The sequence below is a fragment of the Lissotriton helveticus genome, chromosome 2_1, assembly GCF_964261635.1.
Source record: "Lissotriton helveticus chromosome 2_1, aLisHel1.1, whole genome shotgun sequence".
Taxonomy (NCBI): domain Eukaryota; kingdom Metazoa; phylum Chordata; class Amphibia; order Caudata; family Salamandridae; genus Lissotriton; species Lissotriton helveticus.
Window position 1 is genome coordinate 327,404,804 of NC_136059.1, and position 19,265 is coordinate 327,424,068.

The 19,265-nt window shown below is 48.3% G+C and overlaps 1 protein-coding gene across 2 annotated transcripts in view; it reads right to left on the reverse strand.

The window, feature by feature from the left end:
- ADAMTS12 (ADAM metallopeptidase with thrombospondin type 1 motif 12) overlaps nt 1–19,265 on the reverse strand; it is a 2,873,463-nt gene that overhangs the window by 2,231,091 nt on the left and 623,107 nt on the right. The window contains exon 2 of one of the 2 annotated variants that reach the window (XM_078677276.1): nt 11,758–11,847. The exons of the other annotated variant lie outside the window; for it this stretch is intronic. Coding sequence (XP_078533402.1) covers nt 11,758–11,847 — 90 coding nt within the window. The remainder of the gene's footprint in view (nt 1–11,757; nt 11,848–19,265) is intronic. 2 annotated transcript variants of the gene reach the window in all.

The following is a 19,265-nucleotide window of genomic DNA, read 5'->3' on the forward strand; positions in this document are numbered from 1 at the left end:
AGCAGTACACTCAGAAGGGTCGGAGGGCCAATGATTAAAATCGCCGAGCACCAGGACCGAAGCATAGTTGACCACCAGGGTGGCCAGTAGGTCTTGGAATGCTGGTAAGAACAAAGACGAAGTCAGGGGTGGTCGATACATCAGGAGGCATGTGATGGGGGGGGAACAGGAAAGGGAACGGACTACAAGGAATTCAGTGGGGGGGATGGGGGAAAGGAAAGGGTTTGAAAGTTCAATTCAGACCGAGCGATTAATGCCACACCACCGCCTGCCCTGCCCGCCGGGCGGTCAGCACGTAAGGTGACGTAGGAAGGGGGAGGGTGGCCAGGAGAGCGGGGAGGAAAGAGTCACAGAACCAGGTTTCGGTCAAGAGCAGTAAGTCCGGCTTCTCGGAGTCGAGCAAGACAAACAGCTGATCTGGTGTTGAGTAAAAGAACAGATAATGAAGGAGTAGAGGGGGGGGATCAGGTGAAGAAGAGCGATGCGGCGGTAAGGCCAGCAGAGGCGGCGGCAGTATTGGGGTAGAGGAAGGGGCAAGCCCTAACGAGGCAATGTGCCTGCAGACGGATTCTGGAAGTGGCCATTGGCCTTGGAGGGAGGTGATCTCCTCAGAAGAGTACCAAGTAAATTTGGCATGGAGACGTGCCCCTAGCCCCGCCCGGCCGCGAACGGGCGCAGACGGGCTTGCCTTAGGCGCGCCTTCGGCGCGCAAACGGCTCGCCCGCTGCGCACGTCCGCTGCGCGTTCTGGGGTTACACATTAATATAGGAAGTCTTAAGGGCGGGAAGGGGGCGGGGCCTACAGGTGGGCGTGGCCAGCCGCGATGGAAGCCGGTGGGAGGGGGTCACGTGAGCGCTAGGTCCGCTACACGGCGCCCTCAAAGTGCAGAGTGCTATGGCAGTAAGTAACAGTCTTAAAAACATATAAATCACAATAATAAAAACAGCTACTCCCGGCTTTTCGCCTCAGGAGACTCGAACCAACAGAGCGCTTGGAAGTCAGCGCTTAAGAAGGGCGGGAAGGGGGCGTGGCCTACAGGTGGGCATGGCCAGCCGCGATGGAAGCCGGTGGGAGGGGGTCACGTGAGCGCTAGGTCCGCTACACGGCGCCCTCAAAGTGCAGAGTGCTATGGCAGTAAGTAACAGTCTTAAAAACATATAAATCACAATAATAAAAACAGCTACTCCCGGCTTTTCGCCTCAGGAGACTCGAACCAACAGAGCGCTTGGAAGTCAGCGCTTAAGAAGGGCGGGAAGGGGGCGTGGCCTACAGGTGGGCGTGGCCAGCTGCGATGGAAGCCGGTGGGAGGGGGTCACGTGAGCGCTAGGTCCACTACACGGCGCCCTCAAAGTGCAGAGTGCTATGGCAGTAAGTAACAGTCTTAAAAACATATAAATCACAATAATAAAAACAGCTACTCCCGGCTTTTCGCCTCAGGAGACTCGAACCAACAGAGCGCTTGGAAGTCAGCGCTTAAGAAGGGCGGGAAGGGGCGTGGCCTACAGGTGGGCGTGGCCAGCCGCGATGGAAGCCGGTGGGAGGGGGTCACGTGAGCGCTAGGTCCGCTACACGGCGCCCTCAAAGTGCAGAGTGCTATGGCAGTAAGTAACAGTCTTAAAAACATATAAATCACAATAATAAAAACAGCTACTCCCGGCTTTTCGCCTCAGGAGACTCGAACCAACAGAGCGCTTGGAAGTCAGCGCTTAAGAAGGGCGGGAAGGGGGCGTGGCCTACAGGTGGGCGTGGCCAGCCGCGATGGAAGCCGGTGGGAGGGGGTCACGTGAGCGCTAGGTCCGCTACACGGCGCCCTCAAAGTGCAGAGTGCTATGGCAGTAAGTAACAGTCTTAAAAACATATAAATCACAATTATAAAAACAGCTACTCCCGGCTTTTCGCCTCAGGAGACTCGAACCAACAGAGCGCTTGGGAGTCAGCGCTTAAGAAGGGCGGGAAGGGGGCGTGGCCTACAGGTGGGCGTGGCCAGCCGCGATGGAAGCCGGTGGGAGGGGGTCACGTGAGCGCTAGGTCCGCTACACGGCGCCCTCAAAGTGCAGAGTGCTATGGCAGTAAGTAACAGTCTTAAAAACATATAAATCACAATTATAAAAACAGCTACTCCCGGCTTTTCGCCTCAGGAGACTCGAACCAACAGAGCGCTTGGGAGTCAGCGCTTAAGAAGGGCGGGAAGGGGGCGTGGCCTACAGGTGGGCGTGGCCAGCCGCGATGGAAGCCGGTGGGAGGGGGTCACGTGAGCGCTAGGTCCGCTACACGGCGCCCTCAAAGTGCAGAGTGCTATGGCAGTAAGTAACAGTCTTAAAAACATATAAATCACAATTATAAAAACAGCTACTCCCGGCTTTTCGCCTCAGGAGACTCGAACCAACAGAGCGCTTGGGAGTCAGCGCTTAAGAAGGGCGGGAAGGGGGCGTGGCCTACAGGTGGGCGTGGCCAGCCGCGATGGAAGCCGGTGGGAGGGGGTCACGTGAGCGCTAGGTCCGCTACACGGCGCCCTCAAAGTGCAGAGTGCTATGGCAGTAAGTAACAGTCTTAAAAACACATAAATCACAATAATAAAAACAGCTACTCCCGGCTTTTCGCCTCAGGAGACTTTTTACTATTCTGAATGCACATATATTGCTCCAGGGGAGTAAGTTATAGTAACAAGCCCAATTGATAATCATCTTTTTTTAATTGTTTCTCTAAAATTAATAGCTTTAATGGAATACTCAACTGTTTATGAACCAAACCCCCTTCGGCCACTGTAAGTGACAGAGTGGCTCATTCAAGTGTAGGGCATTATTTTTTTCAATTTTTCTGCTTAGAATATTTTCAGAACATTTTGGTTTATTGTGTCACATAAGATATGTAAAAGTTGTTTCTTTGACCTCATGACACACATTTAGACTCTGTTAAAAATGGCATACCCTGGAGTGCGGAGCTTGCTCGCAACCAAGATGGTCGCTTGAGCTGCGAGATCCGTAACAACGTGGCACTACCTGCTAATTATCCGACAGCTACGAGACATATCTTTCGTATCTCTTTCATTGGGAGAATGTTTTTAAAGAACTCAGACAAATTACCAACCTACCATTAGAGCCGAATCCAGTGCTGGCCCTACTGGGCTACTCCAAACTGATTAAAAAAGGGGTTAGACGTTTGGTGGACATGGGGATGCTGATGGCCAAGGGTAGGGTTGCCGTTAACTGGTTCCGTGGCCCAGTACCGACGATCGCACAGGGGTCTCGCCAAATGACATATTGCTGCACACAGACTGAACTATTCAGTGATCTCCTTCCTCCACATAACAGACCAAAAAATGTCTGGGAGCTGTATAAAAATGATTCATTTTCAGCAACTGACAAAGAGATCCCAGAACAGGACTGAATGCAGACGTGGGTAGCTATGCTATTCATTCATGACGGAGATCATGTTGCTTATGTAATCTCCCATGCTACAGGCATCAGAAATAGCACTGGGAGGCCTTCATTGTGAGGGGTGGGGAGTTGTGGGAATGCTTGAGGTGGTACTCGTTTCTCAGTAGTGTGGTTGTCTATAATATTTGGATCATACGGATTACAATATGTCAATTTTTATTTTGTATGCTTTGTGTGAATTACCAAAGTACCATGTACTCATGTGCTTCTGAGTCTCACTGTTGATTGTATTATGAAAATCAAGAAAATATATTAGTAAAAAAAAACTGGCATACCCCAGTATCGTCCTTTCCTTAAATCGGCACATAAAGCACTGGAATGTTTCACGTGTCTCTTTTCAATGCATTAGTCATTTTAGCTCATTTATTCCAAAACTGTTCTTTAAATGCACTTTTGATATGATCTTTTTCAAAATGTTCACAGGGCAGGCGAACCTCCTATCAAAACCTTACTTGGAGGATGGCTCCCTTGCTGTAATTCAGATCGGGTGTTACAGCTGACTTTCAGCAGTGCCAGTTGAGGATGTGGCACAGAAGCAATAGAGTAATTGGGTGGAGCCAGTGGAGGAAGTGAGTGGAGCCAGGAGGAAGTGGATGTGGTCTCCGACAAATATTTGAGCACCTGGACTTCATATTTTACAAATTAAGCACTGCACCTAGCCCCAACTCTCTTCCCACCCTCTCCCTTCACAACAATTCACTCCCACCAAATTTCTTTTTTTTAAAAAGGGCTTAGAAGAGGGCAGTGTCTCAGTGGGCCTGGAGATGGTCCAGGCTATGCTCTATACTCCCTAACCAGCTTTCAATGCGGTTTAGCTGCTGCAGGACGCAAAGCTGAAAATACCTATCTGAGTTGTAGTGAGGGCTGGGCCTTGTTTGCGCACCTTGCTATGTTAGCACAGGCTTATTAGAAGTTTAAACGCCATATTACCTTTTGCTGCTTTTTGCACACAAGGCACTGCATAGCTGTTATTGTAAGTTAGGCTGCGTGAAATACTTCACATGAGAGTGGCTTGTTTTCGGCATCCCTAGACTTACATTGCGACCTTAGTCTGCACAGTGAGTGCTAAAGCCTCCAAGGTTATCATAACAAGGTAGCTGTTGTGCGGGCTGATCGGTTCACGTTTTAGACATAACATACATGCAGCTGCAAGCCAATGAAGATTCTGGTGCCTTTAATATTGCACTATAGGCATGATTTTAGGCACTTGGAAGAATCCCGTTTTTCTAGAGAGACAGAGAGCTTTTGCAGATCCTGATGTGATTTACTCCTGCTGATCTTGGAGGTTTGGCGTCCTCGTCCCCCACACAAGCCTAAGAGACCTTCTATATTTTATAAAACATAGTTCCTAAGCTAGGGAGGATGATGTAATATGATTTCTCATTTTGTGTTTTATGGAATTGTAACAATGCTGATCATAATATTACTAATCATAAGTCTGCTTATGTTAGCAAAGGTACTGCATCTTAGAGCACGTTGTTAAAATAAATATTTTAACCTTTCCCGTGTCTCTTTAGGTTTCGCCTGGCGTCCGCTGCGCAGCAGCGTTCGCGCAGGCGAAATCTTATGTTTTAACAGTATGGGCACTTTGTCCCGCCTTCTCTTCCATTGGCTAGCTCCATAAATGGAGGCTAGCCATTGGAAGAGAGATCTGACCGTCATTGCCGGAGCAGATTCGTGGGCGTTCCGGCGATTTTTACTCATCCCGCCCCCTTGCAATCGTCATTGCGGTGGTGGGCGGTTCCTATTTTTTTTTTTTTGGTCACCTTGTTTTGGTCAGTTACCAAAAGTATTCTCCAGGAGTGGGCTGCGAAATTAAAGTTGCCAGGAAGGAGTTTATATTTGTGATCAGGTAAGCAGCATTTTGTTTGTAATTTTCTTTTCCCTTTGTACATTTACCCCGTCACATGTCGTCTCTTTGTTTTTTTACGTATTTGCGTGTCTCGTTGCTCATGTCTCATGTCGTCTGTGCCCGTTCCCGCCCCCCCCCCCCCTCCCGCTGTCCGTGGCTCTTTGTTTTTTTACGTCTTTGCATGTCTCGTTGCTGTACCCCGTCTCATGTCGTCTGTGCCCGTTCCCGCCCTCCCCTTCCCCCTGTCCGTGTGCCCGTGCTTCTTCAATCATACAAACAAGGACATTGACCAGAGAGGAGTTGCTGCATCAGAGCGTCGGCAGAGTAGGGCGGTGACCATCTTTCATCTTCCTTTCCATTTCTCTCTCCCACCAGGCCTTTAATCTTCTCCTACTTTTCACCACACTGCTCTTCTCCTGTTTTCTGCCATTTTCCCCACACTCAGTGTTATGTTATGTTATGTTATATGTTGATTTGTATCGCGCTCTGTTAGTCGGGACTGTCTTGGCGCGGTGAGGAAACGGTGTCAGAGTGAGGGACGAGACAGCTATTCAGAATGTGTGAAAAAGTGGGTTTTTAACAATTTTTTTAAATTGGTCTGGTTGGGGGAATATCTTAGAGCATCAGGAAGGGTGTTCCACATCTGAGCTCCCCGTACCGTCAGAGATTACCCCCCCAGGCGAACTCTCTTAAATCTGGGGACAACCACCTGCCTTCGGGAGGCAGATCTCAGCTGACGGGTCGGTTGGTAAAAGGCAAATCTTTTTGCGAGGTAGGGCGGACAAGGTCCATGCAGGGCTTTATAAACGAGTACCAGAGCCTTAAAACGCACTCTTTGGGCCACTGGAAGCCAGTGTAGCTCCCTCAGTTGCTTACGAGCGCTGAGCCTCCTAGGAATGTTATAAAGGAGTCTCACCGTCGCATTCTGGACTATCTGTAGCTTTCTAACCAGGAAGTCAGGCGCCCCGATGTAAAGGGCATTCGCATAGTCCAGGCGGGAGAGCACGAGTGCTTTGGCTACCGTTTCTTTGGCCGATTGGGGAGAAGGGGAAAGAATCTTCGAAGGATGGTCAGGGAGCCAAAACAAGTCCCTGCCAGTCTGGAAATTTGGTCACGGAAACATAGATCGGCACCAAACCAGACTCCTAGGTTCTTTGCAATCCCACCATCTCCCTTAGGGCAAGGTGATCCGCTGGGCCAAATGGACTCCCTAAAGTCAGTTGGAAATTGCCCATAAAGCAAGATTTCTGATTTGTCCTCATTGCACTTGAGGCAGGCTCTTGCTAGCCAAGCAAATACAGAGGACAGGCATTGACGGACTCCTGATGTACAGATATTATCCTTGTTCCAGGTAAAGAGAAGTTGGGTATCGTCGGCGTATGCCATTATCTTCGCACCCAAGTTCTCTGCCAACAAAATCAAAGGGGTCAAGTAAACATTAAATAAAAGGGGACTCAAGGTCGACCCTTGTGGTACTCCAGTCCCTACCCTGCGGTTAGAAGAGTGGAAGGGGGGTAGCCAGATTTGTTGAGACCTGTCTGAAAGGAAAGAACTAATCCACCTAAGGGCCGAGCCCGTAATGCCAATATCCTCCAGTCTGGACAGAAGCTGGAGGTGGGGCACCGTATCGAACGTGGCAGAGAGGTCCAATAAAATTAGAGCCGCTCTGCCGCCCCCGTCCAGGCACTCCCTAATGGCCTCTACCACCTCCACAAGCGCAGTCTCGGTGCTAAAAGAGGTACGGAAGCCCGACTGGGCCGGATGAAATGCCCCAGAGGATTCCACGAACCTCTCCAGTTGCCGAAATGTGGCCTTCTCGCATACTTTGGCAAGGGCCAGGAGAAGGGATATGGGCCGGTAGTTGGATATAATCAGCGGATCTGCTGTAGGTTTTTTGATCAGAGGGAGGAGTTTGGCTTGTTTCCACTGGGAGGGAACCGTTCCTGTACGTAATGACTCGTTGACCAAAGCAGTAACCATAGGGGCAACTACCTCGGCCACTCCACTCAGGACCCTTGCTGGGCACGGATCTGCCGGGGACCCCGACTTCAATGCTTTTAGTATAGCCATCACATCCACCTCCTCTACATTTATGAATTTGGACATCTGGGCTTTAACCTCTGTTCTCCTTTTACCCCCATCCCCCTTGCCCCCATCTTTGTGGGGGCCCCTCCTTCGTAAGACAGTTCCAGTTTCCACCTCACCCTGTACTTCTCGCTGTTGGGGCTGGAGATGAAGAGCAGGGGCTCATTCTAGGGGCCGAGGCTTGTTTCTCTGCACGTAGCTATTTTGAAATGTTTTCTCCCCCCCTTACACTGACAGTGGTTCCTTCTTCCCCCCACCCCACTCCCCGCTAATTGTGGAGTTATTTTAGTACAACTTCTGGCCGGATCCCAGCGCCCCCCCCTGACCGCCAGCCCAGGTGGCCCTTTGATCTCTTGTGCATGCCGCGTGTTCGCTGAGGGGTTTTCTGCAGCACCCCCCCCACCCATTGAGAGTGAGGTTTCTCCAGGCAGACAGCACCCAAGGTGCAGCCACGCACGAGCAACAGGCAGCGCTTGGCAGTACTTTTCTACTGCATATCTGCTGCTTTTTTTATATGTTTACTTACAATCTAAACCAATGAGGTCAGTAATGGGAAACATTAAAAAGTAATAATAATAATTACACAACAAATTGCACATGACGTGGCCGAAAGTAAACCCGGGATCCTACGTGTCGGCAAATGCCACTCCCGTCCCTCACGCACCCTCCACAACAGGCCACACTTCAGAGACACTACCATCCCTCACGCACCCTCCGCACTTCACAGGTACTTCCATCCCTCACGCACGCACCCTCCACAACAGGCCGCACTTCACAAACACTCCCGTCCCTCACGCACCCTCTGCAACAGGCCGCACTTCAGAGACACTACCGTCCCTCATGCACCTTCCACACTTCACAGGCACTCCCGTCCCTCACGCAACCCCCACAACAGGGCGCACTTCACAGACCTCACGCACCCTCCACATCAGGCCACGCAGATCCTAAACACTCCCCACTTCCCAGGGCAGAACTTGTTTTACAACAAACCTTGGGAGGCTTCGGCGCCAAACAATTCGGGCAAGTTGTCAGGGAAGTGTTAGCTGCTGAAAGCTCGCCTGCAGCCTTGCGCAAGCGGCTGTCAGCGGCCTCGGGCGGAGTATTCAAAGGCCTGCATGAAAGGCTCATTCCGTAATCCCCAGCCCGAACCAGCATTGGCATTAAGACTACTCCCCCCCCCCATTGCCCCCAGACGCAATTGTCCACTCTGGCTACGGCCTCGCCCCCCATCTGTCCTGCCACCAGACTCCTCTCTACCTCCTCCCCAGCTGTCCAATTTACCGCCCCTCCCCCACCGCACCCCCTGGCGCACCTCCGTCCCAACGCCGAATATATTTCCTCCATCCTGACCACGAACCTCCCGTGGCCAAAACAATAGAAATGCAGCCCTCCCAGTGCTACCCCTAACTTAATAATTTAACTCCTCGCTGCCTCCTCCCCAGGCTGCCTAAACACAGTGTCCCCCCTTGCCCCTTTCCACATGAGCCCCCGAGGAACCTCCTGGCAGGATATTATCCCTTAAATGATCTTGGCACGGTGCACAAGAGGGTGGCCGGGAACGCCTTATTTAATAGCACTGATGTCTCGGATCTGTCAGCGCTTCTCTATGCATGTAGTGCAGGGACTCCCCTTTATGCCTCACTTGGAAATATGAAACTGCCCAGGCTTTCAAAACCTGAAAGAGACGGCAAAGACAGCGGAGTGGATTGCAAGAAGGTACTGGGAACGGAGTGATTTATATGTAGGAGACGTGTTTATTTCAGTTGAGGAGGCACGGTAAAAGCTCACGGCTGTTCCAGGTCAGTTTTTAACATTTACCAAGATGCACCCCAAACCTCCCAGAAACGATCACAATGAAAGTCCGCCATTTCCCTCATTGAGTCATCCTTCCTTTTAGTCATCCATCCATCAATTCGTTCATACCATCCATCTATCCATCCACTACTCCACTCATCTATCCATACCCCTTGCACTCACCCATCCATCCATCCTTTCACTCATCCTTCTGCTCAGCCACCCAGTCATCCATTCATCCATTTACTCTTTCACTCATCCCTCCATCCATTCACTCTTTCACTCATCCATCCACGCTTTCAATCTGTCTATCCACTCTCTAATCACTACTACTCACTCTACTACTCACCCTCTACTACAATACTACTCACTCTCTACTACTCTCTACTCACTCTCTACTACTCTCTACCCACTCAACTACTCTAGTTCTCTTTACTACTCACTCTACTACTCTCTACTCACTCTACTACTCTCTACTCACTCTACTACTCTCAACTATGTTCTACTCACTCTACTACTCTCTACTATCCACTCTCTATCTACTACTCACCCTCTACTACTCTACTACTCACTCTCTACTACTCTCTACTCACTTTGTACTACTCTAATACTCTCTACTACTCACTCTCTACTACTCTACCTCACTACTTCAATGCGCACACATATGCATATATATATATATATATATATATATATATATATATATATATATATATATATATATATATATATATATGTGTGTGTGTGTGTGTGTGTGTATGCATTTATATATATGTATGTGCCACCTTTAATTTATGTTTTTGTTTTTGAAACATAAATAAAACGCATTGTTATTTGCAATGTCAATAGCTCATACTCACGTAAGTATGCGACCTATTGCATTGCAAATGCAATAAGTCTTGCATTTGCGAGAGATTAAGCCATTGGCATTGTAAATGACAATGCCATTTATTTATCTGTTTTCAAAACCAACACATAAATACAAATTTTGTCATTTACAATGCCAATAGCTCTAACGTTTCCAAAGCCGAAACCATTGCATTGTAAATGCTTGTTTACTCTTGTTGTGGACTGGTATGAGAGTATAACGAAAGAGTGTTCTCGCTACCCACCATTCCTGAGTATAACCTAAGTCGCATGTTCTGGGTTGTCTAATCATTGGTTCCTTTGCTATAGGACGAAGAACTAATGTGACACTGATGCTAGCTGGTTAGGGTTTCTAGGTACTGAGGTGAGTTGTTTGGTCCACCACAATTCATTGAGGTCCTGGGCCTCTTTGTACAGTTCTGTGTAAGAGCAGAGTCCCTGCAACAGAGTGTCTGCTGTAAACAGACAGTGGGGAAAATTATGCACTGTACTACAGGGAAAGGAACAGGATATATAGATTGTTTTTGGCTCTTTAGTCACAACGTATCCATTACGTCTAACTTAAAATCAAATCAGGCACTTAGTCACACTTTACTCACTGGCCTCACCCACCACCACAAATGATTTGCAACAAATGTATTCGCTGGGCAGTAAGGAAAGGAAACTTTACTTACTCCACTGAAGGGTAAGGTAGAGGAATTAGGCGAGTAAGTAGAGCTTTAACTATAGAATGGAGGATTGTCACTGATCATCGATTCATCATGTGTTAAGCTTCTGTTCAGTCACTGTAATAGACAAAAGTCTAACGGGAAAGATCAGAACAGGTGTAAATTAAATCTGTCATGGGAAACCGTGAAATATATTTTGGAATCACTTCACATGGCCATAAAAATGTGACACACACCGCAAATGGATTTTTTCAATGTATTAGTAGGCTGGGAAGGAAGAACTTATGATAGAACAAAGGAGTGAGGTACTAAGAGATGACTGAGTGGGTGAAGGGAAGCAAACATTGTGTGTTCAGTTTGCAGTGCATTGACAACTTTGTAAATGTTTATTAACTGAAGAAGACGAGCATTGCAGAGCCAAAACAGCAGTCACAAATTAAACCATACTGCACTTTGGTCATGGATGGCGAAATGCCATGGGCAGAAAGGGGGAAATGAATTATTACAAATGGGATACATTTCTGCCTCGCTTAACAAATACAGTGAGTTAAGTGATTAGAACAAAAACTTAGATACCTCCTACTTTGAACCATAGCTTTGATAACCATAAAACAACTTCCTACACTATTCACCCACAGCCACCATGATTTAAGCTTTATTTTCTCTCTTCCAGTCTTTCACCAACATTTGCAATCCATTATCCATCCATTCAATATAAACCCGTTCTTTCAATCATCCTTTCACGCATTCATCCATTTACCCAAAACCCAATCACTCATCCATTCACCTATCCATGCATTCTTTCCTTTCACTCATATACCATTTCACTCATCCTTTCTATTAACCTTTTAATATTGTTTTTCCCCATTTCCATCAAGCCATAATTGTTAGCGTTCATTTTGTGAACGTTTGCTGAGGTGCAGATAGAAGAGGCCATAACTCAATCACTGCTGAATCTGGTAAAGTGGGGGGGTTCACGATTATGAATTACGACAATGCCCTTGTAGCTAGTGAGTATAATAGTAATTGTCAATAAGTAAGCAATGTGACTTACCACCACCCCTCACTGTGGCCGCTTCTCCCCTGCCAACTGCATCTCCTTTTCCTCCTGCAGCAGCACTTGAGGTGGAGGCACTCTGTGTGGCTAGAAAAAAAATTATACATTTTTTTTATGTCTGATACGCCTCCCCTTAATTATGTCCTTAAAAAAATACAACCCGAATTAATCACTACACTTTGGTTAGCACTGCAGTATCCTGCTGGTTGGTTCACAATGTTAGAAAGCCAGGTAGTAAAGCTAACAAAAACTTTTTGTGATGGAGGGGCAGAGCTATAGCCTATGAAGATGATGATTCTGAGTTACTGACATATAGTGTTGGTTGGCATATGCAATGAAAACTTATACTCTCCAGCCATACTGCAATATCATTGGAACTGCTGGTATAGTGTATAAATTAATTACACAGCGCAAAATGAGGGGTTAGGGATGGTCCCTGACCATGCCCACTCTCTTGTTAACTGTTGGAGCATGAGCAAGAAACAGAAAGACTTCTCAACAAACATACACGGTGAATATTATTTATATTACTAGCTTGCTTGGGCCTGTAATCTTCACAGTGGATAGTAGAGTACCAACAACCTGTTCTTAGTCTTACAGTACCACAAGATATATAGAGGAAAGAGCAAGATTACCAACAAAGCAGAAGATAACTGCAGACGAGCAAGGACCAAAAAAACAGCAATAAAAAAAAAAGATATATAAGGGAAAAAAAAGATAACACAGGGATACCAGGAATTAAACAAAAAAAATGGATACGGGAGTTGGAAAAAAATGAAACAGCATAAAAAAAACAAGGGAAAATTAAAAGTAGTATGATAGTGGGCAGAGGTAAAGTTAGGAAAAAAATTATAAATATTAGGACTTACTGGGCTGAGCAAAGCCCTCAGAAGTGGCGCTGGTGGTCAGCGCCTCCCCCCCAGCTCTTCCCAGACCTGCCTCTGTGCTGTTGCTCTTCTTGCCCTTGGGTGCTGATGTTAGAGCATCGGCTATTGTTGAGTTGACCATACTAATCCTGAAATCCCTATTCCTAATTTCCTTAACAAAAACTACATTTGGAACTAATGTATTACAATGAATGATTTTTTAATCTGTTCTCATTTCTCAACCCCCTTGATGGACCAGCTCAGTCTCCCTTTTTTACAATACATAGATGCATACTAGTACTTCACATCACAATGGAATTGCCTAGGACTGTACGAGCTACATAAAGAAAGTCACTGAGAACATTAACTCACTGATATCACTATTTCACTATGGTGACAGGAGGAAAGAGGCATCTGCAATGACTTCCTAAATAATAAGCCAAAGCCAGCATCGCTGAGTACAAATCGATAGTATTGAACACCTGCCTAGTTCAAACTAGATCACATAATAATATTCTTAATACAAACTAAACCTTTCTTATCTCTCAGTGTGAGCAGCATGCTATTCAGAATTTTTTTTTAGCATTGTAGAATACAAACACAACAAATAATTAATACTCACTGAGCCCCGCAATCGCAATGCCTAACTGGTCGAGCTGGCCCTACTTCCTGTTGTCTAGGATATTTGCCCAGCGGGGTGCCGCAGCTGTTGTGTGGTGTGCTGGACTTGACTGGTGCGCCGCACAACCCTGCACATCCTACCCCAAAGTAGCTGATGCTACCGCAGGGGGTACCCACTGGCAGGCCTGCCGCATGGTGCAAGCATAGAGGGGAGGTGGTGCTGCAGAAAATAAACAGTTATGCCACCTCCACCTCACAAAAGATTGCCTGGGCTGCACCCCTTGGCTGTGCCACCATCCACAAGGTAGGCGGCTGTTGCTGGCTGTTTAGGGGACCTGGCGATGGGTGGCGTAAATAAAGGAAACAGGAAAAAGAAGGAAGGAAGGAATGGGAAAAATACACAAAAATACAAAAAGTCACAAAAAATATTTTAAAATAAAAATAACGTATAATATACATACACAAAAACGCACACTAATATAATAAATAAAAATGAGGGTAGATTATTTAGGAGGAGTGGACATTATAAGATTAAGAAGGGATTCAAAAACAGGTAAAGCACCAATGACACAGTAAGAAAAGAAGATGGCCGCGCCCATGCCAACTGCGTGGTGCTGTTCATGCATGATTTTGAATGCAAGGACGTACTCCATGTAGCATTTGATGTATAAACGCAATGTGAATGGGTGCAATGGGAAATTCCACCCACCCTCGGAAATCCACATACCGCAGTAGAGTTTTCATACTACTCTGCGGAGTTTCGCGTAGCATGCCTCCACGAACTCTGCCCAGGCCTTGTTCACTCTCCTTGATCCATTAATGTCCAATAATTGGATGCTGAGTGAGTTCACTTAAAAAGCTTCTGTCTCCTACCATTTGTATAGATATATACAAACTTGCCAACACAAGCATGCCAAAGTACACAGATAAAAGTATCTATGGCAAAGTCAATTAAGTTAGTCAAGCAATGTTACATGAAGAAAGAGTTCATTTTCTGGGACAAGTCAGAAAACGTCATCAAATCAAAGTATCCTACCAGACCACTTAAGAGTTTCCAACTTTTACTGCTGAGGCACCCCGGGGGAACTGAGGGGCTTTACCCCGTCCATGCCAGTTCCTCTGCATGCTGCTTGACAATCCTCTATAGGTCTCCTCTTCCCACTTCTGCGGGACTACCGCATGCCACCAGTCGCTGACAACTCTTTGTTTTCTCGTTACAATTTATATTGGCTTCTACTGTTAATCTCTCTCTATGGGAGCTGCTCTATAAGTCACACAAGGTGCCCTACACCCAGCAATAACACTTCCGAACAGAGCGAAGCACATGGGCACACATGGGCATACATGTAGGCCGATGAGACACACTGCAGTGCTAATCTGGAGTGTATGTTAATTTGTGTTGTTTTTTTATAACTCCATCTTTGACACATTGCGGCCTGATGGGTTTATCTGTAATGTGATACCTGTGCAGTATTGAATAAAAACAATTTAAACAAAAAAAAGTTTCTAACTTCATTGGTCTTTTCTATACTTATTTATGAGTTCACGTATCCATTCAGGTATCTCTCCTATCCTGGTTCTGTTACTTTAATAACACTACGGCTCTTCTTACAGGTGATGCAGATAATGCATTATTTTACTTGGTGCAGCAGAAAATAATATCCTGCTTGTAAAATCTAATTCTATCACGGTGACTGCTGTGGTACCTGTGTGTGCACTTCAAAAGTACCACTGATCAATGGGACGGAAACTGCACAGTGATGTGCAACCGAGAATAGTAGTGTACACACAGATAAGAGGCGCATGAACTCAACAAGCCACCGATAAAAGGCACACATGAGCTCAACAAGCCCCGGCTAAAAGAGACACATGACCTCAACAAGCCAGAGATAAAAGGCACACATGAACTCAAAAAGAACTGAGAGCACAGGTAATTTGGTTCCAAATAGCCCAGATGAGTGATGCATCCAAGGATAATTGAAACTACTCATGCTGTATTCAATGTAAAAAGAAGGAGCCCAAAGATCACCAAAAAAGCCCGAAGCATGTTGTCTCCCTTCAAAATCCACATGTGTACGTACTCGGTATGCAATTAGGAGCACATATATTGCCTGTGTGATGTAAACACAAACACACGTGCACACATACAGACGCATGCACATTTAATTTGATTTAGATGCAAACAGTCACAAATTTTAACAAATAGCAATAGTCACACGAAGAAGGGAGCCGCAAACGTCACATGCACACATACAAATATGGCTACCTCAGCATTCCAAAACATAAGCAAAAATAAATGCAGAAAAGCATATAGATACATGCAACCACACAGGAACAGCCACAGAGGCACACAGAGAAATAGATACTTATCGGCACAAACAGGGAAACTTTCTCACAAACGTGTGCACACGCCGATGTCTAAAAATACACAGAGACACATCAGATAGACAGACATAGACTAGGAAACCTTTTCACAGAGACTCAAAAACATGTGCACATAGAAAACACAGAGGAAGTCAGAGAGACATGTTCAGGAATAAAAAACACATATAAATATACACCCTCATGTGCAGATAACTGCAAACATACACACTTGAACATAAGCATGACACATATTCATACTAAATACAGAGACAGTCTTGCACAAACATATACACACTCACACAAAAGAAGGCAAAATGTGGATTAGGACTCCCCAAGGGACAGGCAGAAGTGCAGAACAGAAACTCATTCTGTGCAACAATTCTGGTCTCTTTTCATCTTAAAGTCAGGTGAGAAAATGCAACAGAGAACCTTTCTGTTAAGAAAAGAAATGCCATGAGTTATCATACACAAGCAAATATAGAGAGAAGAAGTGAAGGACAGAAATAGAAAATGAAAATAATAGTGAAAGAAGGAAACATGAGTGGATAGATGTATGGAAGGAAAGAAGTGGGTGGTATATAGACAGACAGACAGATATGTTAGGAGGTTTTTGTATAGCGCTCGTATACCCGAAGATGTCTTGGTGCTGCGGGGAGTATCAGGACAAAGTGGACTAGGTACAGGTGTGGCCCTTGGGGCTAAAGGTGCCAGATAGATAGGTAGGTAGGTAGGTAGGTAGATAGATAGACAGACACATAGATAGATAGATAAATAGATAGATAGATAGATAGATAGATAGATAGATAGATAGATAGATAGATAGATAGATAGATAGATAGATAGATAGATAGATAGATAGATAGATCTTACCACTTTACATTTTTTATCTGTATTATCGCTTGCTCCATTAGAGCTACTGCAAATGGCGGTTTACAAAGTACATAATATTACTGGATATATTATCTGTAATCCTATCCATCAGCAGTTAAATGGAACTGGGAACCAAAAGCACTCTTGGCAAAAATTATCAAACCACCCTGCTCCTTTCCTCATGTCCCATCTCGCAATCTCTTCTTTTCCTCTCTCGTGCCTGCTATAAATATCTGGTGGAGTTGAAGGAAGTGGCAGAGGCACCAGCAGTAATCCTCTATCTTCAAAAACACAGCTTCCAATGGCCCCGCCCCACCAGAAAATGGGGCATTGGGGGGGGGCGGCCGACCACCGGGAGGCCTACCTCCCCCGGGGAGTTTTGGGGCCTGGAGGGGGGGAGTCTGTGAGGGCAGGTACCTGGCTTTGGGCTGTTTGGGCTGTTTGCTTGTTTTTGGGCTTGCCTTGGGCTCCTGTTGGGCTGTTTGGGCTGGGGCCCCTTTATTAGCGGCCATTTTTTGTCACTGCCTACCATTTCGGTGGCAGTGACACAGTGGCCGGGTCGTTGGTGGGCTTGTGTTTTTTCGTTGGGGCCTGTGGTTGTCTGGTACCTGGATTAGCGCAGAAGTTTGCGGTTACGTTGTGGAGCGTTGTTGGTTGGCGGGTGAAAGCGGCATGACGGCGGTATCGGATCCCCGGGTGCTGGAGGCTGTTGGGTTGCTTGGCGAGGCGGGCCGCATGGATCTCCTGCGGCCCGACGTTCAGGTGAGGCCGCCGTGGCACGCTGCGAACAGTGCCGCAGAGGCTGTTCTGGCTTGTGAGCCCCCATGGTCCCGACCGTGGAGGGCTCGTGGTGTGGGAGGGAGGGGCGGGAGGGAGGCGGAGGGCAGGAGAAGGGGCCGGGCGGCACAGAGAAGGAAGCGCGGCTCGACTGGGACGTGGAAGGCTCAGGAGGGGGAGGGATCTGGGGGTAGGAGTTAGTGGGCGGGGAGAAGAAGGGGAGAGGCTGGACACGGTGGGAGGGGTGGGACAGGTCCCACAGGAGAGGGAACAGGGGGAGGGGGTAAGGGGGCTTGGAACTGGAAAACGGGGGGGATGATGGGGGACAGACTGGGGGAGGGGTGATCCCCATTACTGATAGAGGAATCGGACATGGAGGGGGAAGGGGAGGGGGGCAAGGGAGGTGAGGAGTGTGAGCTGGATTGGCGTTCATTTTCAAGGGGGGAGTGTGGTGGGGCCGAGCTGGTCACCGTCGCCGGCAGGGGCGCGGGGGGAGAGGGGACGAGGGAGCAGGGGGGGATGCGCCTGGGGGGGAATGGGAGGTGCGGCGGAGGGGGTTGGGTGGAGTTTGGGGAGGGGTGAGCGTGGGGGGGCGAACCTGGAAGAGCAGGGTGGGGGGAGGGGTGTGGGGCTTGTGGGGGGGGGTGTGGTGTAGGGGAGTTGGGGGGAGGGGGAGGGGTCAGTGGCGGTTGGAGTGGGGGGGAGGGGTAGGGCTGGGGGGCAGGGAGCGGGGGTTTGAGCATCCGGCGAGAAGGGGGGACACTCCGCGGGCTTGGGAGGGGCGCACTGAGGGGTTGGGGCATGGGGTGAAGAAGGGGGCGATGGGGGCTGTTTTTTCCCCGGCATGCTGGACTCCACCTTTTTTCCTTGGCAGGAGCTGTAGGCGAGGAGCTCGGGTGAGCAGCATGCGGCTCCACTCCACCGAGGAGATGGGTCGACGCTGGAGATCAGTTTTTTGAGTATCGGGCTAGTGAAGGGCGGAGGGACAGTGTGGATCTGGGTACGTTGATGAGGGTGTGTCGGTAGAGAGCTGGGTTGAGCAGGTTGGAGTCGCTGGAGGGCGGTAGCAGGATGCAGGACGTGCGAGTGGACGGTGGAATGGAGTCTGAGGAGAAGGGGGAGATTCGGGAGGGGGAGGGGGGAAGGAGTAATGTTGTTGGCAGTGTATTGCAGGTACGCCCACAGCAGGACACGCCCAGAGTGACGGCCCCCTCAGCTCCAATGGTTAGGCGGCGGGATCTGGTCCGGACGCCGACCTTGATGCCAGGTAAGGTTGGGAGTGGTTCGGGCAAGCCGCGCAGCGTGCAGGTGTCAGTGGGTACGGATACAGGGGGGGTGACTTGGTGTGGCTGGTGAAGGGATGCTATGTGACGGACACGGGGTGGGCCCGGACGGGGCGGGAGCACGGGGGGGGGAGAGGCGGAGAGTAAGGGGGCGGAGGCCGGCGGAGGTGCGGCGATGGATACGGCGAAGACGGTCGAGACGGCCACCGGTGCGAAGGAGAGTTGCGTGGTCCCAGTGCGTAAGCTACCTTACATGGAGGTGACTAAGCCGTTAGGGGCTCACTTGTCATTGGCCACGAAGGAGAAGATATGGAAGGGGGAATATGTAGAGATTCTGAAGCTCCTGCACAGGGAGTTGACTTCCTAGGAAGGGTCCAAGGAGGAGGAACAGGAGTTAGCAAGTCGCCCCAAGGTGCCGCTGACGATTGATAATTGGTCGGCGGCATTCTTAATATACGCAAGCGTATAATGCGAGAAGTATCCGGACAGGTCCATTGTGTTGTTCAAGTATATGGATGTGGTCCGGAGGGCGCAGGTGACGTACGGCGGTTTCGCCTGGTCACATTACGATGAGGAGTTCAGGGCAAGGATGGCGTCGGACCCGAAAGCGAAATGGGGCGAGCTGGACTCCGAATTGTATCAACAGACGATGGGCGGGGCAAAGTTTGGCCGCACCATCTACACGGCCAGCGGTCTGCCGCTCGTGCATACCTGCTTTTCTTCC